The following is a 24,242-nucleotide window of genomic DNA, read 5'->3' as shown; positions in this document are numbered from 1 at the left end:
ACATTACACAAATCTGGTATGCTGTTCTCTTTGAGGAACAAAAATCGGCGACGAGAAAATCACTCGGGGAGGACAACGTGATTTCTCGCTTTGTCGGGAGACCACGATGTTCTATTTCGGGGGCGTTTTTCGGGAGGGACGCAACACGACGCGACGCGACGCGACGCAGAACGCCTCCCCTAAAAAGTCAATTATTGTGCTGGTCTTTCTCTCTCTCTCTCTCTCTCGCGCACACACGAGCGCACGAATCGGTGCGGGAGATCTTTTTAGCGATGACCGAGGTGTACCAAGCGCGACTTTCACACGTGGGCTCTCCCGCGGGAGTGAACGCAGTGTGCGTGATCTAATTATATCTTACTTTGTTTGAGTACAACGCACCTTTCGACACACCCGCTGTTCCTTCTCCTTCGCCACATCCTCCTCGTTCCTTCTTTTGCTGTACCTTCTCCATGAGTAGCTCCGTTGCTGGCTCGCGGCTCCTCCGCGTCGCGGACCGTTCTCCGAGCGCCGCCGGCGACGATTGGACGCATGCCAAATCGAACACGATTGCTCGTTAAATCGAGTCGCGATTTGCGTAAATTTCCTGTTCCGCCGAACGGTCTCCGTCGTTTATGGACGAAGCAATCTCAAACTTCTCCCCGCTGAGGAATATTGTAAACGCAAGACCCGGATCAAGGTCTTGCTTGCTTTTACTACATAATATATATATGTCGCATGAGAGTGGAAGAGCCCTTCGCGGAGTTATCATCCACCTGCTCCAACTTCGGAATGCACGCAAATAAATATTTTCCTTTCTCCACTTTCCGAAGTGCTTTCACTTGAAGAAACATTACCGTTGGCTCTGTATTCAGTCGTCGTAATTTTGTCAAAATTTTGCTTCGCGCGCGAAATTTGAAGAACAAACCTCCGAAAACCTTCAGTTTTTTTTTTCAGTTAAATATATCTAATAACTGTTTAACAAGGAAACCTACGAAAGCGTCTCTTCCCGATTTTAATGAGCTTTAAATATGTTGTTTTCTAGGTAAAAATAAGAGACACGTATTTTTTTATAAGAATCGCATTTTTAGAGGCTGTAACATCTATGTACATATAGGATATATATGAAAAAAAATGGGGTTATTGTCTCTTGAAGCGAATATCGTTGAAACTAAGAGATAGAAAAATATTTGAAATAACAGTTAAATGATTTTAAAAACACTTAATAATTATAATTAAAAAAATTTTTTTTTCATTGTTTTTTAATAAAATTTTTTTATTTAAATAATTTTTTGAAATTGTTATTATAAAGTACTTTTCCAACCGTTCTATACTTTTGTTCAGAACATTTTTTTCTATCTTTTATAATTTCGATGATATTCGCTTCGAAAGAAAAAAATAAATTGCATGAATGTTGCACTTCCTAAAAGTGCGATTGAGCTCTTATAAAAAAAATACCTTACTTTTTTGTCTAGAAAACATGTTCAAAACTCATTAATATCGGAAAGGAACTTCCATGGGTTTCTTTATAAGATGCATTGTCAATTTTTTCAAAATTTTTATAATTATTACATATATTGAAAAATATTTTTTTTTTTTAAGCCAAAATATATACTAGCCTGACAAGTTAATATATTTCAAATATATATCTATATATTATTTTTTGTTGGGATTTGGTTCATCGTTTGGCAAAATCCAGCAATTAGTAAGTCTCGTTGATATCTTTCCGAGTGTATCTTCAAAATCAGTTGGATATCAATGAGAAGAAGCGACGAGCTCTATAAAATATTCTATTCGATTTTCATCTCCTTCGTCTTCTTCTTCTATCCCGTGAAACACTCGAATGAGCACGTATCCTTGTGACTCGTCTTTCGTTTCGAAAATCCCGAGTGACCTACTACCCCGCTGATTCGCTTTACTACCCCCCGCGGGACGGTACGGTGGCGTGCAAAAAAAAAGAGCAATGCAGGATAAAGTATGGATGTCGTCGATGTATTGGTGTATGAGGAAGAAGAGGAGGAGAACGAGGAGGCTAGCGGGAAGGGTTGGGGAGGAAGGCCGAATCGTTTAACGAGTCCATCGCACGAACGCGATGCAAAATGAGCAGCTAATCGATAGCGGTTCATTGAGTTTCGGCCTCTACGTACGTCGATTCCCCTCGCGTTCGGTCTTCATCCCCTTCTCCGTGCGCCATTCCCTCGTTTCCTCCACGCCTCTCGCACTTTGTAGATTTATCGTACGCATCGCGGCTAGCGATGGCATCGATATCGCGCACCATTTGATTGTTTGATTCCTTGATTTGTCAAAGATGTGAGTTCTTGCGGAATTTGCGATAATTAAGTGATAATATGATTAAAACTTACAGACTTTTGTTCTAACTCATAAACACGTTGGTTAACTCAAACATTTCCATTTGATTCAACTTACTTTGTCAATTCTTTCTTGTGATCTTTATAAAGATAATTACTCTTATGCACGTCGCGTTTACTATTGTTTTATCAAAATTCTAAAATCGATTCGTCGTTATATATGTAACAATAAAATATGACATCGCGCGCGAGAAGATTTTGAGGAAATTTCCTGAAAGCTATTCTAATTTTTTACTAATTCCTGCAGTTTCCAGGAAGTAATTGCTGTTATATCCAGTCATCACAGCTTCTTTGGGAAGCGAGCTCATGGCTCGAAACCGGTTCGTCATTAGTCGTTACTGCAATAATAAGACAATAATAAGGGAGATACATACGCTTAGGCAATGCGATAACAAAACTGGAATAATGCAGTATTTTTATCGAAGACTATTTTCTGTGTATAGTTATCTTCGTAGCCACTGCCTAAATACCAAAGTGATTTCTAAACACACGCGATATGAATCCGGGATCGAAGATTTTTTAAGTTAAACCTCTTCCTTTTGTACAACTTGTTTTACAACTTGTTTTTCATTCCTTGGGTCTTAGCACTTTGTTTCCCTCGAAGGCGCAATATCGATGCCTCTTGAACAGAATTATCTGACCCGTGTTCAAGTCTTATCCGTACGCGTGCACTCGAAAGCCATCGCTAGAGCGGCGAGGCGCCGCGCCATCCCTGCTCGCCGTGTCTCTTTTTCTCTGTCTGACCCGGCGCGGATCACCGCACCACCCTCTGCGTCCCTCCTTGTCGGCCTGTACGCTGTGTCAATCGTCTCTTTCACCCCTACCTTTTGTCCGCGTGATACTCGCCGACTACACGGCACGGCGCGACGAGGTGCGACGCGAGCGGGGATGCCGCGGGCTGCACGCCGACGCATCAGCGTAATAGCGATGACGAGACGCAAGGGAGGAAAAGGTCACGTGGGTTATCTGGCCGTTCCGTACGAGAGCGTGTGCGCGTCTTACGTGGTGCGTCAGTCGACACGGCGACTCCGACGAGTCCGCGGCGGTTTAAATATAAACGGCGACGCGTCCGCCGTCGCCGCTGCTGCCGCCACCACCGCGATTCCTTTCCGGCACACCTCGAGTACCGGATGCGGGTCACGCACCGATGCGTTTCTTCACTGAGGGGGTCCGGATCAAGCCACACGCGGGTTCCATTTTTACACGCGGGGAATTAATAGGTCCATTGAGAGAGGGGCAGAACAACTATCGGAATAATTACAGAGTTCTCATTTAATCGCGATTTTTTTTACGAATTGTCAATAAAAAGGTTCGTTTCACGTGATTTTTGCAAAAACTGAAATATACGTTCATCATGTAAACAAATTCAAAATATGTATATTTATCTCGAATAAAGCCACAAATTCTCGAATTTTTTCTTTGAGATGTCTACTTTGTGTTATTCATAACAGTCGACGTATCCAGAAGAGTTAGAACGTTCAACCCTTTCCAAAATCATGACTAAAAGTTATCATTGACAAAATCTAATATTTTTTTCTATTCAAAATAAAAAATGAGGAAACATTCTAAGCTTTAAAATATCCAAAAAGCAAAAATAATGCAAAAAATTACTGTTTATGTGAATTAATAAAAACTTCTGTCGAAAAAAATTTTGGAGCTGTCTCTGTTCACAATTTTTTAAATTTTTATTTGTTACAAATTTTCTACTATTTGAAACGATTAACTAAGAATCTGTATATATCTCCTCCCTCCTTGTCGATCTTAAAGATGGCAATTCACAAGATTTATTTCATCGTGCGAAGGTAGTCGCATTGCTGCTGATAATTTCGGTATAATTCATATTACTTGTAGGTAGGGATTGTATGCATCCGGCTGTAAGAACGTATTGTAACGCGTGGGTGGACGCTATACGCATTGTCATTTCTACGGTTTTATCGCTTTCATGCGTTTTGTTCACCGTCGATTTATGTCGTCTCAGCATCACGCGTTTCTATCGTGCGAACTATCACAATAATTCGAAAGCTCTCTCTCTCTCTCTCTCTTTCTGCAATCGAGCGAGGCAACATTAAAAGTTTCTGGGTACGCAGGAAACCGAACACCCCGTAACAACGACCTTGAATAAGTACTCTCCCGCGCGTGCGCCCGCGTGCACGCTCGGAGATGGTTCGTTAAACCAGGAATGTGTAGGACTTCGTTACGGAGTTCCGCTTTCATTACGGATCGCTCGAATCTCGTCAATGACTTAAAGCCGAAGAGCGGAGACGCGCCAAGGAACTCCGACGAGGAAACTTTCGTCTCGTACTTTCTTTATTGGATATTTAGTCTCGTTTAATAACTCAGCTCCGTGCGCTAATTCCACGCAGGTGTTCTTGCTACCCGGATAGAATACACGACGTAATAAATATGTCGCTGTCGAAAACATCCGCCTTGACGAGACCTTTAATTACTTGTATATCGTATACCCTTATCAAAAGTGATACAACTATAATAAAAAAGGCGATTTTTTATTATTATGAGTTAGATTATATGGGTTAGATATATATTACTCTATCAATCATCAAAATGAACTAATTTAACTTCATAAAAAATTTTCAAGATCACAACTCAAAAAGGGTAGGATCTTTTTTTAAAGATTATGAAACAAAAATGACAAAATGACATTTGATCAATTTAAAAATACATTTTTTTATCAATTTGATTAGTAATAAATTTTTGTCAAGAAAATAATTTTTCTCCTTTTTTTTAATTTTTTGAGTTACGTTACTTTTAAAGTAAGAGAGCGACACAAAAAATTCATAAATCGACGATATGTAGACATTGTAGAGATATTAATTATTTTGGAGGGTTTAAACAATTATTTTTCCAATTTTAGAAACTTCTAACTCAAAATCTATCGAACTATACTATTTCTCTCTCTCTCTCTCTCTCTCTCTCTCTCTCTCTCTCTCTCTCTCCCTTCGTAAATCGAAAATTAGAAAGAAACGCCTAAATAGTTTAATGCATTTGATATTTTCTTGAGAAGTAAGTTTCAGTTGTACTTTTACCTTCGCTCAATTCGTATGAAGGTAACTCGCATGAACAGTTAACGCCACCCATCTCGCAAGAAACTGCGTTCTCTGCATATTTTCGCAGAATTACGTAAAGTTAATTCGCGGCGCGCGCGCGCGCGCATGTGTAGTTTTGATCAAATACCTCCTTTCTCGCGTTCAATGTTTCGTTCTCCAACCTCCCTCATATATTTTTCCTTTTTTTTGTGAGCTAAAATGTGCACATGCACATATATATTTACACAAACACACACAAAAACACACACACACACACACACATCTCATCTTCGTCTCCTTGCCACGATAACCGCCAGCGGTTTTGAACGGCTCCATTCCCATCACCGGAAGATAAACTCCTATAAAATCTCACTACTACGCCGGTTTAAGGCGCCTCACCAACCCACCGTCGCGCTCCTCGCAGACTGTCGATATTATCCTTCGCTCTATCCGGATCCATTCTCAGACATGGGAATAGTGCGGAACAGAGTTTCGCCTCGTTTCGTTTTGTTCAATTTTCGACGACGTTTTAGAGCGAAGAAAGAAAAGATGGATTCGAAATGTGAAAATATGAAGGGAAAAAAAACGCGAGACGTAAAACGCGTGGGATTTTGGAAGAATGACAACGGAAGTTAGAGGAATGGGTAACGCTGTGAGAAAAAGCAGGACGGACAGACAGACTGATGTCGACGAAAGGGAGAAGAGCGAATGTATGGTGGTGCAAAAACGATCTCAGACGTTGACGCTTCTGAACCAGTAAAAGTTTAAGCCTCCGTCGTAACTCGCAACCTGTTATACTTCCGCGACACCGATCATTTCTCGCGAACTGCCCCGTGATCTCGCCGTTTATGCGACAGTTATCTCGATGCGGCGGCGAGAAGAGCCTCTTCACATGGAGGCGCTGTAACGAGCGCTGACATAGCACCCCGCCGCGTTTACTATTTATCGCGTTCATCGCTTTCAAACGTTTGTTCGTTTCACCGGTTCAACTCGTTGCGAATCAACGACGAAGTTCGAGATGCACGAGTGAAGTACGAAAGTAAAATATGATATTCCAAAGTTGATGTAATTTAAAGATTTTTTCATGTTTCCTGAATAACGATCAGTTCCTAATTAATATCGGCATGTACAATTAGTTCTAATAAATTCTACAGGATGTAAATGAATAAATGTTAAATATTCTGGGATCACAAATATTCCGTCACGTATTTTCGTCGATTAAATATTAAAAAAAGGTCATACGAACATGAGTCTTGAAATATTTAGTTTTTGAGGTAGAAGGAATTTTATTGTTTAATAGTGTCAATTAATAGGATAAATAATGAACATTTAAACATTTTTTTAATGTTAAATACTAGAGGTACGCTTAGTTTTAGAAATTATTGGTTTTTCAATCTTTTTCTTTATATATAATTGGCAATAATGTATACAGTGGATAGAAAGTCACCGATACTCTCCTCTCTCTCTCTCTGACATAGGTTTTCTAAAAAAATACCCCCTTATTTTTCTTAGAAACTATTTTACTTTATTAATACTGATAAAAACATAATCGATTTAGATAATTAAAGAAGAAAAACCTCATAATTCATATTTATGGCTTGTTTTTATACAAAATCAGCTAAAGACGAATTGTATAAATGTGAAAATAAAATTCTTAGGATTTTCTTTTGCAAATTGCGTAGTTCAAGTAATAGTAGCTATATTATTGATAATATTATATTGTTTTATATGTTTGTAGTTTCCTAAGTCAGTTTTGTTTATATTTTTTATGTTTACCTTATATATAACTGTATGCGTTAGATTTGTGTTAAACAGAGAGAGTCGGAAATTAAATTTTCAATAAAATATTACTTAGATTTTTTTTAAAACGTGTGCCATTTTTTCAAATAGATAGCATCGAGACTAAATCTTTGTAAAATGCGGATCGCGCTAAATCTCATGAGAATTTATTTATATATATGTATAGTAGTAATATTTTATTATATGGTAGTAATATACTTCGAGATTTCAGTCGCCTGATTTCTAACAAACATCGAGCATCACGATGTACTTGCGGAAAGTTCGTCCGGTATATTGGTAAGATCGAAAGTTCGACGCGGGTCGGCTCGTTGAGAGCAATTGGACGCCCGCATGGCCAAACGCATTAGCCGCTTGATTGGTATTCCAAAGATCCTCGGTGTGGGAGCTAGAGTCGAGGTAGTTTCGTCCTTCCTTCTCTCCTGCTTCTCTCCCCCTTTCGTCGTTTCATCTCTCACGCTCTCTTTCTCTCTTTAGAAACATAGGATCTTCATCACGGTGCCTGTTACGAATAAGCTCTTAATTCCTTGTAGGGTTCTTGACTCCCACTTCTACCGTCTCTCTGACTCTGCTCTGTCCCTCTCCTCTCCCCCTCTGTTCCCCCCTCGCAGGACTCTTCTTCACCGGTATATCTTCTGCCTTTCTCAATCCGAGAGTCTCGATTCTCTCCCACTGCCGTCCAACCACTACTGCTTCTTCCAATGTACACCCTCCTCCTCTTTCCTCACCTCACGTCCGCGACCCACCCGCTCAACGACCGCTACCCCACCCTCTCGACGCCACTTTCTTGGCTTCTCTCACTCCTCATGCTCTTCTCTCCTTCTGTTTTGCTCTTGTACAAAAGCCAACGTGGGCTGTATGTTCGTACAGATGTGCCCAGCGTTGGACTCGAGCGTACGAAAAGCCAGAGCAAGGGAAAACTACGCGGAATGTCTCGCTTATACGTGCTCTTCCTTAAACAGTCCTCACGTAGCCGTGAACCATGCTTGAACGAATCATCCTATTGCGTCATACAACAAGCAGATAACATCATGAAAAAAGATCTCGTAGATACAATATAATCTTTAGGTTTGTGGAAAATAGAATTTTAATTCAGTAAAATCTGTTTTTCTCTTTTGTGAATTATCGAATAGAAAAAAAAAATCTGGTTCTACAAGTTTTATCTGTATTATTGTTACTCAAGATTTTTCCTGTAAGTCTGAATCATTGAGTTGTCTAACGGAAAACTAAAAAAAAAGCTTCAATTACATTAAACGATACGTAAAAACCTCTCGTTTTTTTGCAGCTTTTTTTTCAGTTGTCAGATTTATCATGATTAATTGTTTCGTTTATTTACTGTCCAGTGAAACCAGATTTGATTTTTCGATCCATTGCTCGCGTGTGTCTCATTACGGTCGCTCGGTCGGATACCGTGTCCTCTCTTACAGAGCGAATAAGTAAAACGAAGCGGAGAAGCGTGTATCGACCTCGAGCCGTAGGTGTGGGTCCGGCCCGAGAGTGGTCGGTTTGCTCACGCTTGGCAGCTCGGCGACTACGAGCCGCCGTTCTCGGGTTCTGTGCTCTTTTGGACGAGCCCTCAAAAAAATCCCCAATGCCAGGGGAAATGGGGGCCCTGGAGGGAGGAGGAAGTATAGCCGAGCTAGAAGGGGACGGCGAGGGACTGAAACGGGGAGAGTTATATACACGGGCTCTCTCCCACCGTCGTCGCCTTTCTTCTTCATCTTCTTCTTCTGCGTCTTCGTTTCCTTCTTTTTGTCCCTCTTGCCCTCTTTCTCTCTCTTACAGTTCTGCTTTACCGCAGCAGTACTCTTTATCTCTTTTCAACCAACCTCCGGTCGTATTCCATTTAGCAAGGGCGCCGTTGGAACCGACGAACCATCATAGAATACCTTGCAGCGAACCAAGAGCGTAGCCGCCAGTGCTGCGGGAAAAATAAAAAGGATCCTCCTCTCGTCGCAGCATGCCAAAATAAAACGGCACTCTAGCTGCTTGCCTCTCTCTTTCTCTCCTTTCCTCCACTGGTTGTACTCATTCTGGTCGTCCCGTTTGGTCTGTGACCGGAGAAAGAAAGAGAGTAAGAGAGTGAGTGAATGAGTAAGTGAGTGAGTGAGGGAATGTGTGAGTGTGTATGTGTGTGTGTGTGAGAGAGAGAGAGAGAGAGAGAAAGAGAGCGAAAGAAAGAAAGAAGATAGGGGAAAGGGATCGAGAGAACGGTCAGGTGGGGAGGGGGGCATAGGGGGACAGAGAAAAGAGACGGGCTCTTTATTGGTCTCTGGGAAACCGATCCCCCTCAAGGGCAATTAGCGAAGTACAAAACGGAGGTAGCTCTCTCGGTTTATGGATTGGACGGTGAGAGGCGATTGAGACCCCCCCTCTCCTCTTCCCCTTTCGGCCATATAGATCGCGTTCCGTAGTGTGTTCGGTCGAGTGAAAAGTGTCATGGATAGCTCAATCTCGCGGATTAATGTCGGTCAATAACAAGCGCCGCGCTAATGCGAGCGCCATTCAATCTAATTAGCGCAGCGTAGAACGGTAGGCAGGCGGCTCTAGTAGCGCGAGAGCACGACAGGTGATTAGAAGTTATGCCGATGTGAATTACGGAGCGGAAAGCGCTGTTCGTGAGTGTTTAAGATTCGATATTACGCTCGTAACATCATGTTGAGAACGTACAAAGCGAAGAGATGTACCGTTTTTTGTGAGAATGGAATTTCTTTCTTTTTTTCTTTAACAATGAATGGTATTAACAGGAGATTTGTGCGACTCCCTGTTTCGAGACCCTTTTTAAGACCCTTTTTCAAAATATCTTTCACCATTGCCTCTTCCTCGCCTCGCCCTGTTCTGTCCTGTCATTCGGACAATCAGCTCAAGGACAGCTCACCTTCCGTCGAGAAATGTTACTGGAGCGTATGTGTCACTGTTGGAAAATGCATTTGTCCTTTGCTACAGCTGACAATGTTGATTTGTTATCGGCTATCTTTACCTTGGAGATTCATGCTGTGAGAAAACGAATATTTTGTACACTTTGTTGAGACTAGACTTACCGAAACTTGGAAAATATTAGATAAAGATGACCACAAAAAATGCTTGTTTTTCGGTCCTCGATTTTGGAATTGAATTTTATGTCAAATGATAGCTTATGATGAGACATTAATCATAAAAAAGTTTTACGTTAAGTTTTATATTAACAACGCTTTATAGCATGAATTTTTGTTGAATTTTTTCAAAAGTCGAAGAATCTATGGGTTCTTTGAGTTACTGATTACGAATCTGTCAGATTTTAAAAATTCAAGATGGCGGATCTAATATGACGGACACAAATACTAGTCGTTTTTTTCTAATTCTATTCTAAACATTATAACTTTTAAATTAAAAGTATAAAAGTTTTTATTTCTCACTTTTTTTTCCAGAATTTGGAATTACATTTTTCATTTAATTGCGATAATTTTCAGATTAAAATTTTCAGATCATAGATTTCTCATATAAATCATGAATATTATAATATAATCTACAATTTACAATTTCTATAATCAATATCAATATACATCTAGAAAAAACTATTGAAGATTTTACAAATTTGTCGTGTTTTAATTAAAAATCAGTTCTATCGATCATTTGTCTCGTATAGCAGAAACTGAATTTAATTCTGTACATCCTATTTCAAACTGCACATTGTTCTGAAATAGACGGAATATTCCTAGAGAGCGGGTGTCAACAGTTTTCTTACAATTGTCTATTTTTCCTATAGGGAAGATTAATCCCGTATATGACGTGTTTCGCCTATACTTAGATCGCCGTCGACTATCTCGGGAACACCGTTCGAACTACCTTCTCGTCGACGATAATTGAGAGCTCTTATTTCATCATTAGTAGCAGACCTTTCATCGCCTCATTCCATAAATGTCACAATCATTTGATTTAACTCCGTTCTTTTATAAAAACTACCGCGCGCGCGCATCGATACCTATTCTCATCTTCATGGAATATTACCAAAGCGTGTTGTTGCACAAAGTTCTTCCGTACAAAGACACAGATTGCACGCGAAAGATCTTTGGCAAGATCACCACCAATTCACGACCCCGACGTTCGTTGGAAAGCGCGCGAGAGGAGAGATTGATGTCGATAGCCCCTCTCTGATTAAACCTTCGGCGCCTGTATTCCCCCTTGCTCTCACTCTCCGCCTGTATATCCTCCACCTTCTGCCTCATCCTTGTGGCGCACCCTAGCCTTCCCCTGTTGTCTCTCCCCTTTTTCTCCTTCCCTACCTACCTCTCGTCGAGACGAGATAGCCTCCTCGTGTGGCGTGTACGCGTCATCGCCAAGTATAATATTCCCTTGGCAGGCCAACAGGCCTGGCTCGCTGGATCGTCGGATCTCACATGTGAGTACAGTCTGAGATCTGGAGGGGCCAGGCCCCCGCGTGTCCACGTATACAGACCACATAGACCATACACACATACACGCGTGCGTACGCTCGGCCTCTAGATAGAGCGTTGCGTTCAACGCGACGGAGGTGCACGAGGTAGACAGGCAGAGGAAGAGACAGGGGGACAACGACGAGGTCGGTCAGAACGTTATTGAAATACTGGTTGGTTGCTTAGAGCACGTGGGACGTATGCGTTTCTAGCGGATCGTCGTCGATAATTGTGGGCGATCGCACGATGCGAGTGGCTTTCGAGCCTTTTGCTTAGCTGTCGCGAAGTCATGCCACCCGGAAGCAGCCGCGAAGCTAATGATCTTTGCGTATTAATAGGCAGGCGTGATATCGAGATGAGACAACTGCCTGGATTAGTTCATGGACCTTATAGCACGTATTGAGTGGGGAGGAGATGTTGCCCGGATTAATTATCGGGCCTTTGTCGGGTGGAAATAAAGTGCTGAGGAAAGAGATGACTAGTGCGGGGGAACAAATTGCATCGCTAAGGTCGACGTTGGAGGCTAGGAAAATGTACATCCGCCTTTGTACAACGTCGAACTCGAGAAACGTCTTCGTGAAATTACTAAAATCCTCAATTTTTTTTTGTATTATCACGCTTAATCTATCCTACTTTCATACCTCCTTTACTATCTTACTTTTATATCCCTTATCATTTTTAAACGAGACTCTTTAATGAGTACACTTGTAAATGATTATATCTATTTTAGCATAACATAAGACGTAATTTTTCATTCTCTCTCTGCATTTTAAAGGATTAAGATTATATATATATATTAGCAAAAATTGATGCTGCATTGATCGATATGCTACGTCAATGAATTTTAGAGAATATATACGGTAAGAACAGTTTTAAAATATCTAAAAATTTAGCTAGATACAAATCTGAAAGTAATTTTGTTAGACTATCAAAATTATGTAGGACACTTAAACTAATTGCTAAAATATCAAAACCTTTTGCAACATTGCTCATGCTTGAGCGTTCAACATAATTATTTTGACACTCCAATAAAAGTATTTTCAGATCTGTATCTAGCTAAATTTTTAAAAATTTCAGCAAAGCCGTTTTTTCCCTGTGAATCTTGGAAGTTTGATTCGTAATCCCTGAATTGGTGAGATCGCAAACGTGGAAGAGAAACAATGGCGAGCACGAGTACGGTTTTTCTTGCGTACCGTTTTTTCCAGTGCATGTTAATGAAAAGAAGGAAAACAACGACGACGGTAATGACGACAATGACAACGACGACGACGACGACGACGAGCAAAGTACAAGAAGAGTGCACGCTCTCTGCTCGCGGGGCGAGACGCGACTGGAAGGAACGAATCGAAGCGGTATGCTACGCGGGAGAATCAAATACCTAGAGCAGGGCGCGTGCTCGAAACTGGCCGCTCTATCCTCTTCTTTTCCCTCCCATTCCTCGTATCCTTCGCCTCCGCCGCCCATCGAGGGAGATGCTGGGACCGCGCGTGTACGCGATCAACGCGTTCCTCTTTAACTTTACATAGTCCTACCGTCGAGTGATATTGGCTACGTTTACACCGTGCACTTAGGCAGCGACCTATACGATAGGTATCTTTGTTTAACCTACAGGATAAACAAGGACATCTATTGTATAGGCCGCGGCCTAAATGCACGGTGTAAACGTAGCCATTGAATGCCGCGTCAACGGGACACATGGTCGATCCGTTATGAATTTTACGATGCTTAAGTCCGGATCTACTAATAGGTGTTTTAAGCCTTAAGCCGTAAGAAATTGATCAATTACAGTCGAATGCGAGGAGAATAATTGACTATGATTCGTCAATTCCTTATGGCTTAAGGCTTAAAAATCTATTGTAGATCCGAGCTAACGCATTCGCATTCTGTAAGTGTGTGTCTTCTTACTAATGCGCGTCTTGCAGAGAGACGGGCGATCGTCCTTGATGAGAGACCGATCACGAGCTTGTAATTAATTCTTGACAGTAGAATCCGCGCGTTTTTTATTCTGCGAAAGAACATCCGTAGTTAGACGTTTTCGCGTATCACGATAACGCTATCAGAGACATTCGTACGGTAAGATAGGACATTTTTAATACTGTAACCGTTGGCCTTGCATAGGACGAAGTTCCGCGAAGATCTCTCGGATATCGGAAACATGCCACGTAGATGAAAGTTTACGGGACGAGAAGACGCCGTTACTAAACCTAACAGCTCTCTATCGCAAAACTCGGATAAATTTTACGAAACAATCTCATGTTCGTCTCGTGTCAATCTAGTAATCATTCTAATAATTTTCTTAAATTTTTTTTAATCAATCGTCTTCTGTTCATCTGTAATCGATTATTAGAAAACCTGTTAAGCGGGATAATGACTGGAATATTAAAACGAGCTACAGTTTTCATGCTTAGAGGTCGAAACTTTGATGGTCTTGGTTAGCTCACGCGACGGGGATCTTCGTCGTTTCAGACTTCGTCTTCGTCGCCGTTGTCGTCATTGGACTTTTCCCCTCGGTGGAAGGCAATGACGCACACGTATGCGTGCGTATACCGTCCGACAACACACACTCCTCGAGAGTAATGGATGTGTTACACGGCCGAGGATTCAGAGAAACACGGACACGTACGGGGCGACACGTATGGGAGGAACGGGCGGACGACAGACGAATGGGAGACTGTTACACCCAATTGTCCCTCGTTGCGCAGGGGTCAAGTAAGGTAGCCAACCGGCCACGCCGGATACCGTGGTCGCCTGTGGTTCTGTGACGACGCTGCTCCCAATCGTACTACATTTTAATCTCAACTTCCCAAATTTCCAACTGTGTGATGGGGACTTTTATGATATCTAATCTTGCATTATCGCCGCGGTGAAGTAATTCTCATTCGCTAATACGAGGCGATTGAATTCGACATGAGGTAAACGAGAAAAAAGAAATAACATTTTTGGCATCGATATTTACAAGAAAAATTATATTGAAAAAGATAAAAAATATGATAAGTTACGAAACAATTTCCAATATTTTTTCACCTTATACAAATGATATCTGAATCAAAAGATTATAATTTTTGAATTTTTTCAAGCAGGAGTTAGGCGGAGTTATTTTTAAACGAGATCACAGAGAATAAATAATTCGTTCGCCTCTCTCATCGATTCACGTCTGTACTTTCACGTCGTCTTTGGACAGCGATGCGCAACGAAGACTTGGCAAAGTGCACGTCTTTCCCGTCTTTTCTGTCGACGCCACTGGATTCGTCCGCTGCCGCCGTCGCCGCCATCGTCGTCATCGTCTTTTTATTTCTTCTTCTTTTTTGGGGGGCGCACACGTGTGAGGTTATCCCGCTGACGGTGACCCCGTCGTCCTCCTACCGACGTCTCCTCCTCCTACTCCGCATTTGCTTTCCAGATCAGAAGAGCTCCAACGATCGGCTCTCTGCCGTGCTGGTCTCTTCCTGACGCAACCTGAACTTCGCCACTTTGGAAACGTATGCCGGTGACGTCATGCGATCCTCTTTTCTCCTCTCCTTCAAGTCGACTTATATATCGACGAACGTTCTCAACGAATCTGTTCTCGTATAACACGCACGATCACACGTATCCTTGGAGGGCGAGGAATCAAGCGAGGAATCTATCTTTTTCTCAATGCACATCTCGATCTTCTGACGAACACGAACACGACTCATCTCGCAATCTCTCCGAGACGCCGCAATCATCTTGTTTCGCGACGGTCGAGGTTTGGCGCTTCTTGCAAACGCATCAACTGTGGGTGCGTTCCACTTGACGTTCACAACTGTTTATCAAATGTTAAACAAGGACAAATAAGTCTCGCAAGCGTGTGAGCACCAAGTGGAATATACCCTATGACGATTCAATTTTGTTGTTCAAAGTAAAATTAGAGATTGCCTCTCGATCGCTCGCACAATACTTCGAATCGACGATTGCGGATCAGCGACAACTTTTCATAATAACTGCGAAAGGTTTCGATTGTAAGAATCTTGACGAAAGATGACGAGACGATGGGGCGGGTTAAATGGTAAAAGTACACCGGAGAGGAAAATAAAAGTGCATCGAATGAGGGCGTAACGTTGGTAATTGCCGGCGGCCTTGAGACCCGTTCACCGTAGGAGCCTACGTATATTTATGCGACGCCAAATTTGGTAGGCAAATGAGTCGAAATTGAGAGTCGCCCGGTATTCCGAATCGACCGAGAGAGAAAGAGAGAGGTCGAGAGGAGGGAGAGAAGAAGGATCGGCGACAGGCGGTCGAATCGCGACGGCCGGTAGGTGTTTTGCCCCGGTTAAAACACATAGCGGAGAGATCACCGGTAGGCCACAATCATTTCCCCATTATCCAAAGAGCTACCCAGAAGAGGCAACTAAATCGACCACTCGAGCGAGCGTTCTCCGCGAGCAATCATCCTAACGGGCCCAATTCGGTCCTCCTTTTACGTCGCGGTCGGTGCGGCCATCGTGTTCCGGGTCCCCGACCAGTTTGACCTTTTCTTTATTCCCATTGTGTTGTTTAATTGTTTTAAGTATTCCCGATTTATCACGAGTTTTATTTCATGCTTCTAAATCTATCTTACGAAATATATAATATTTCGTAATTTTAATATACGAAAATATATTAATATTTCTCGTAATGCATTTCTTATTGCAAGCTGAGAGTCTTTACATAAAATAAAAAAAAAAGTCTGAAAAAATATTATTTATTCTGTAATTTTTCTAACGATTGTAATATTATGATAAACTTGACGCAAATTGGAATCTATAATACTATGATCGTGTAATGATTATGTTTTCACTCGGTCTTCTTACATCATTATTAACGATGTTTTCATTGAAAACAACGTTATTGTTCATCCCTATATGCATTGCATTGAAATTTTATGTAATAATGTTACTAGTAACCAGTGATTAATAAAATTAATGCGTTTCTAATTAAATTAATTTTAAAATTATTAATATGTATTTTCTCTAATTGCAATAACATTGTACATGAATGATTGCATTTATGAATTCTTGTGAAAATTGAATTGCAATACTTCAAAAATGTTGTCGAGAAAATATATATAATCTCTAAGCCTGATAGACTCAGTTTTTCATTTTCTGGTTAATTTGTGGTTGAATTTAACTTAATGTAAAAATTGTGTTTTTTTAAGTTATGATTAAATTGACGGTTTTAGTGATAACGTTAACGCAGTTACTACAAAATTATCAGTTTAATGACTAATAATAGCTAAAAAAAAATATATATTTTTTACATTATCATCATTTTCAAGTGAAGTTAATATAAATCTAAACCACAAGTTAACTAGAAAATGAAAAATTGGATCTCACTGCTCTAAAGTGACAATCTCTAAAGAATTTTCCGCAAAGTCTTTCTGGTTTGAGAATCTTTCGCGTTAAGCTAGAAACACATAAAAAAACGTAAGACAGTGAGACGTAAATGTAAGTGAATTGGCCAATCACAATAGAGAATATAAGGCAATAATCTTACATTCTCTATCGTGATTGATCGATTCGCTTACTGCTTACGTCTTAAGCATACATTTTTGTATGCGCCATGGGCTTTATTAGTCGCTCGGCTTCGACGGATAATTCAGCATCTTCACTTGTCTAGAGACAAAAGACAATCCTCTCGAACGATCTCGCGGCGGTGTCCGCCGTCCGGTCGTCGCCGTGGCTGTGCCGGTTGCCGTTGACGTTGATTGGTCGGACACCGGCTACTGGTCCCGGTTGACCCCTAACCCCGGCAACTCGCTCGCCTTTATCGTCTGGAATTGCTGTGTTGGTGGCGAGTTGGTACAACACAGCGCAGCTCCCGCCCGCGGTGGCCTCATCGTCTCCTCTCGTTGTACACGCGCGCGTATAAACGTGTACTACACGCATCTCTCGTGGAGTCGGGTGGCTGCACGGTGGGAGCGGAATTCTGTGCGGAGCGACAAACAATTGCCGCCAAGTGGCTTAATTGCAGCCAACTAAACAAATGTTCCAACCGTATCTCTACCCGTCGAGAACGGCGCTCGCGAAGAGCGTGGCTCTTCTCTCTCGTGCCCCTCTTTACTTTTCTCCCCTCGCTCCGCAACAATTCCCTCTCTTATACAGTACTGGTCTTCCACATGTCTCTTTCCCCCCCTCTCGGAAGAGAGAGAACTTATCGTTCCGGAGTCACCGGGGCTCAAGTGAAGAGGAGACTTCTTCGTTCCTCTTTTTCTTGTCCCGACTATCATGCGTTCCCGCGTACGAATGAATGCGCGTGAATCGAGGCGCGGTTTGCGCTCGTCGTGTTAACGAGATGTGACCTCGACGACGAGCGTTACAACAGACTTCTCATCTCCGAGATCATCGTCGAGATCGAGGTAACAGGAGGAGCAGGATCGTCAGTGCTCGACGCATCCCGGGGATTTTAAGCGGCGCGGCTACTGTTATAGCTCCGTTTTAGTACTCCGCTCCTTCCGCTCGCTTTCCGTCTTCGTCCTCGTGCTTCATGCCTGGAAGACGCCGAGATCGTTTCTCACTCGCTGCAGTCGTCGTAGGTGTATATACGACCGGCCGGTTGCGCGCGCGGCGAGATTCCCATTTATCAGGGTACATCCGCCGGAAGTGGGGCGGCCCCCGTGCGTAGGTGCGACGAAGAAGGAGCGAAAGAGAGAGAGAGAGAGAGAGAGAGAGAGAGAGAGAGAAAGAGCGCGTAGTCGGCTGGAGAAGCGGGAGAGAGGACTGGGGATCTTTGTTTATTAATACCTGCGACATCATCGGAGTCCTTGGGCGCGGCGAATGAAATCAGTGCGATACCGATATGCGTTCGGATTTTGAAACGCATATTCTGTCTATCATCTTACTTACGAATCACTTTTTATCACTTTTCAAACAGTATATTAAATTTTTGTTTTAACTCTATCTTTTAAAAATTTATTGTATGCTTTTTGAACTATTTGATATACAAATAAGTACTCGTTATCAACTTTAGATAGTTAGTATAGATACCTAACGATATGGTGTATTTAAATTTCCGCGTTTAATTATTTTTTCATAAGTAAGATTGATTAACCTGCATTTTGAAAGCTATACAAGAATTCGCAGTTAAAGAATTAACTATATTTTTAATTTGAAAATGAACACTGAAAAAGTGTATATTTACCATTGCATGCTTTACTATTTTCATCGTGATAAAATCGGCACTGAAGTAACCAGAATAATTTGTAAGATTTATGGAGATAATATTGTGTCGGAAAGAACGTACCAAGATTGGTTTAAAAGATTTAAAAGTGATTTCGATGAACGATAAATCGCACTGTGAATAAGCATTCTTTTGCCGCGGCATCCGTATGCTGTCTGAAAGATGGCTAAAGGTGATAGATTCGAAAGGCAAATATATATATTTTAGTTGAAACGTTTGTACTATTTCTTTTATATTAATAAATGCACCGAAAAAAATGTACTAAATTTTAGAAAGTAAATATTTGTTTGAATAGTATTAAATATAAACAGTAAGAATCTTATTAGATCATTTCATTAAACAATAAGAATTTTATTAGGGTATTAAATATATTTATTAAATGTAAATATATTTATGTATATATTTAAAACTTATATTAAGAATTTAATTTGATTTTAACTATTATTTTTTTATTGAATAAATATTTATTTATGGTAAATAAATATTAAGTTGATATTAAATATTTATTGAAAAAATATATATTATGATTTAGTAAGTTTTTTCAGAGTATATTTTCGAAAAAAATGTGGGAACTTATTTATACACCTACTATTTTAGAAATGAGTTTGATGCCGTGAAAAATATAGCGCTTCAAAAATATACGATATATAACACTCGAGTATTATCCGAGTACCGTTTGTCGGACGGCGAGTTCCGCGTGTGTAACGTGAGTTCCACGCGGCTTCCTATATCGCTCCGTCGCCTCCGCGTCCTTGTCGTAAATTAAACGCAACAATTCGCAGATATCCTGACGTGCAGGATAACTTGTAACGATCGTATCGACGGTATCAATTACTAGAAACCGCTGCGGAGCTCGATCTGCGCGTCGCCAATCGACTCCTTCCCAGAAGGTAACCCGCCGCGATTATCTTTAATGGCAAACACCTTGACGGTGTGCCAAGCCGAGCGAGATTGGCCGCGGTGAGATCGAGACCTCTGGGACAAGCGCGGCACAGTTGATCGCAAGGCGATTCTTGAAATCGCAAAGGCGGGGCCTTATAGATCACTAGAATCCATCCGAGAGTTTCCCGCTGAGACGAAATTGCGATGGAAGTTTTATTTTCCACCTGCATTTCTATTTTATATCTCAGGTTTTATCTGTACGCTCCCATCTGGACCTTAATCTTTCTCTCATCTGACTCTTCGGTTCGGATTACAAAAGGGATTCATAATCGATAGATACCTATAGATACTTCCGCGACCAGGTCCGCGAAAATCATGCTATATTAAATTCTTAATGAAAGATTCTTAAAATAACCTTCCGTGAGTGCGCAGCTGGAAATCAACAGTGTAGTTGGTGGGAGGAAAGAGGAGAGGAAAGTGAGAGAGAGAAAAATAGAGCAAGACGTCCAGCCAATAAATTCCACCGATTATTAAACAGATTCTGTGCCCGGCTTCTAATATGAACCTCTGAATACGCCGTTCCATCAATCCATTTCGCCCGAAAAAACATAGTTAGCACTAAAAACAAGGTGTGGAAATAAAGAATTGATATAACTAAAAAAAGAAATATATATCCAATTCATATTCATATATTATCAAGAATGGGTTCACCGAATGTCAAAATGAAAAAGCTGCTTAGATATATAAGCGGGTAAAAAAACTTACTAATTTATAAATTATAATTATATAACTAATAATTTTAACTAAAATGGAGAGAGTCAAGGTCAATAAAACAAAGGAATAAAGTTAGTGTACCAATAAGACATACCAAATTTATTAAAATCTAATAAGATATAATCTCATCTAATAATTTTAAGTTTAACGTCCTATATTAATATAAACGAAATCATACATATCAACATAAATAAAGCGATGCGAATAAAATTCCTAATATTTCGGAACACCATGCAAGCGTCTTGCTTGTTCCTGTATTCAAACGTAACTGTAAAATCGTCAATGTGCAGTAAAGTATATTTTTTTTATCGTAGAATACCAAGAATATCCTTCGCAGACTCGTCCCCCTTTCCCTTCGCATACGCACGCAGAAGGCGACCATTCGTCGTAAAAAAAAGCGTGGCGCAGCGCGACATTTCGTCGCGATTGGATCTCCACGTCGCTTCTCATGATTTCCACGTTCGTGCGCGAACGATGCCGGGCTCGTCGGAATTTCTCGGTTACATCATCAGAAGTTTTTGCGGCGCCGCGCCACACCGACATGTATGCATCGTACGCGCTCGCACGCCGCCTATGTCCTACAAGCCCGCTGGACAAAGTTGTGGCCGGTATCAATTGGCCGTGCTCTCCGCGTTGTATACCGGTCGACCTTCTGGAGTTGCAACACGAGACCTGACACAGATAGAAGAGACTGCGCCGCCGCTGCAGCAACACACTGATTGTGAGCGAACCAGTCGGCCCAGGCATCGCTCAGACTAACGTAGTGCATGCCTTGCGAAACTGCCGGCAGGCCGACCGGCCGTTCGTTTCAACGGGGAAAAACCCGTTAATTTCATCGGGATAAAATCAATCAAAGTAAGATAGAATCACGCCGCTAGAGCCTGGAAGATCGCTATGACTCGCCGCGACCGGTGGATCGATTAGAGTGCGGCGCGCGAGGCGATGCCATATCACGGAGCGCGGAGAATGCTTCGCACTGCTCTTTTCGATGAAAAACGACCCGACCATATAGAGGTGATCCTCTGTCCGACGAGCCTCGGCCTTATTCCCTCAAAACGACCCTGACCACTCGATCTCGGCCAGTGGCGTAAACAGAGGATGATTTTTTGAAAACGAGCCGTGCAGAAAACCGCTTACGTGTCAAAAATAACGTAATCATTACGTTACTTACGTTTTAGGAAATGCGTTGAGAGAAAAGTATTTCATATTTGTGACTATAGGTAATTGCATAGTAAAATAATTATGATTAAGAACGCCACTTTTATAGTTATTTCTGCTATAATGATAGTACCTAATAATAATTGTTTTTTAAACTTTTATAGAGTGAATCTCACTCTGAAAAATGAAATCTCACTCTTTAGAGTGATATTCCGAACTCGAAAAAATTTAGAGAATGTACTTATATAGTTCTATATATCAAAAAATATATACTTGGCGTCGAAAACGACTATAATTTATACTCGTTTATAATTACAATAAAAGTAGAGTTCTTATCTATAATTATTTTATCATGCAATTATAGTCTCAAATGTCAAACACTTTTTTCTCAGTGTGTTATCGAATATATAATAAAATTTATATACGTGCGTTATCATGATGTTGCTGCAGCGAAAGTAGAAGCTTACGGAAAAGATGATGATTTTATGAATTAATTTTCCGTTATAACGATCCGTTATAACGGCCATTATCTATGCATATACTTACATTTATGCGTTATTACGAAAGGGAGTTATGTCAGAACATTTTTTTTGACATGTGCGCGGTAATTAATAATTTCCTAATGAACGTAAAGCTAATTGCGGTGTCTGCATAATTATTTCTCGCTCAGTAGACGATCCTATTTCGCCAGACTATGTTTAGAGGAGATTTTTGTATACACACGCGCATACATGGTGCTTAAGCTGGAGACAAACTGACCGCGTTGATCGTGAAAGGGTTGAGAGGCGGTGCTCGTTTGCGCTACTGATCCGAGATTCTCGACGTGCGTCACCTTCGCAACGCGACGCAACGCGACGCAACGCCGAGGCGTAAGCAATTTGCGTTTCGACGAATCGCGAGTCGCCGCCGGCTCTTGATCTGGGACAATAAAGTCCACGGTCTTCCTGTGGGCGTATGGTAACGCGAATAGCCTTCGATAGCTTCTTCTTGACTGAATATCTTATACCGCGACTCAATATAGTAAGAACTTATTGAATTCTATTGAATTTTGTTTCATTCATATATATATATATATATATATATAAATAAATTTAAATATGCAAAATATAATTAAAGAAATTAATTAATTAAGGAATAATATATTAAAAAAACAAAAACAAACCTTTAATGACTTCAATACAAAATACTTAATTTTATTATTATATATAACTATATAGTTATAGAATATTAGATATAATATATAGAGAAGAAATGAAATAGTTCTGACAACTTCTTTTGTTTTTAATGAAACATCATGCCATAATAATTAATTAAACATTGTTTATGGGACTTTAAAAAGTGTACGTTCAAAAATTCTTCAATAAAATCGCATTTGTGAGCAATACTCGGTACTATCACTGGCATCACTAAATGGTATTCTAATGAAATAGTTCTTTGAATGCAAGTCATTAGGTTCGAAGACGAAAGTAAATGAGGATGCATCTCGATATAGTACAGTTTTTAGTTCTATACAAAAATTAATTTTATAATTCCTAGAAGAGTTATATATATTTAAATACAAATTTAAGGACAATAGGACTTCAACTATGTATTATAAATTAATAATAAGAACATTAAATAAATTATATAAAGTAAAAAAAAAATAAAATAATATTTACTACATTTACTATTTATTTACCATTTACTATAAATGGTTAATATTACTATATTTTCATAATTTATGTAACTGAGCTTCATATAACTCAGCTTTTTTGAAAAGAATGTTATATTATATTAACCTACATGACAAAATAAGTACGGATTTTCACACACATGTATATTTAGTCACATGTACTGCGTCAATTATATAAAATTTTGGACTAATCAAGAACGAATTTGCTCATTCTCTATGTTAATATTTAAAGAACACTTTTGTAAAAATGACATGGAGGTTGCATAGCAAGACTAAATAAGGCCGCGAAGCATCTGGCCCTGCGTAACGATGCGGTTACGCGGCGGCTGCGTTCGCGCGGTATTATCATAACGGACAGTTGCGGAAAATGAGTTTCACGAATTTTTAAACACGTCGCGAGAGAGTTCCGTCCCGTTCGCCTTCGTACCTTGCAGCCCAGGGCGAAACCGTTCGACTGCTATATAGCACGACTCGAGTGGAAAACGCTTCAGTACCTAACGGTGGCTTTCTATCTGTTGCAGGAGAACATCTCGACCCCGGAGCCCACCGACATATCCGAGGACGATCACTACCCAAGTGAGCAAAACCTTTCATTATCTATATATCCTATAGCGTAAACCTTGCCGAGCCCCTTACGGTCGGTATCGGAGGTGGTGTCCCCCTCCGAACCTTCATCTCTCTGGCAAAGGATTACGAGATCGTAATCCTTACGAAACAAGGTGCAGAGGCGTATATATCTGCCGCGTGCGTGAATAAAGTTTTTATCGCTCGACACGATCCGTTTTGGGTGCGTTTCTCGTATCGAAGAATCGTCCCTCGTCGTTTTTCGCGCATCTCTTCGTCGTCGCGGGGTCAGGTCGCAACCGTTTCGGGAATCTGACCCGAATTCTACGGCGGCGTCGCACGTTTTTACATTATTGAATCGTGTCATGAATGATTTAAACGTCACTCGGTTCGCTGTGCCATGCCGTCGCGCGGCCGG

General features: G+C 40.9%; 1 protein-coding gene across 2 annotated transcripts in view; it reads left to right on the top strand.

The window, feature by feature from the left end:
* The window catches only part of LOC108724399 (nucleolar protein 4-like), a 73,124-nt gene that overhangs the window by 26,766 nt on the left and 22,116 nt on the right, over positions 1-24,242 (top strand). For both annotated transcript variants that reach the window (XM_018450764.1, XM_018450756.1), the window contains exon 2: positions 23,782-23,836. In XM_018450764.1, the coding sequence (XP_018306266.1) occupies positions 23,782-23,836 (55 nt within the window). The remainder of the gene's footprint in view (positions 1-23,781; positions 23,837-24,242) is intronic.

Source organism: Mycetomoellerius zeteki, unplaced genomic scaffold, assembly GCF_001594055.1.
Source record: "Mycetomoellerius zeteki isolate Tzet28-1 unplaced genomic scaffold, Tzet1.0 scaffold106, whole genome shotgun sequence".
In the NCBI taxonomy this organism is placed as follows: Eukaryota; Metazoa; Arthropoda; class Insecta; order Hymenoptera; family Formicidae; genus Mycetomoellerius; species Mycetomoellerius zeteki.
This window is presented reverse-complemented; position numbering and strand designations above follow the sequence as displayed.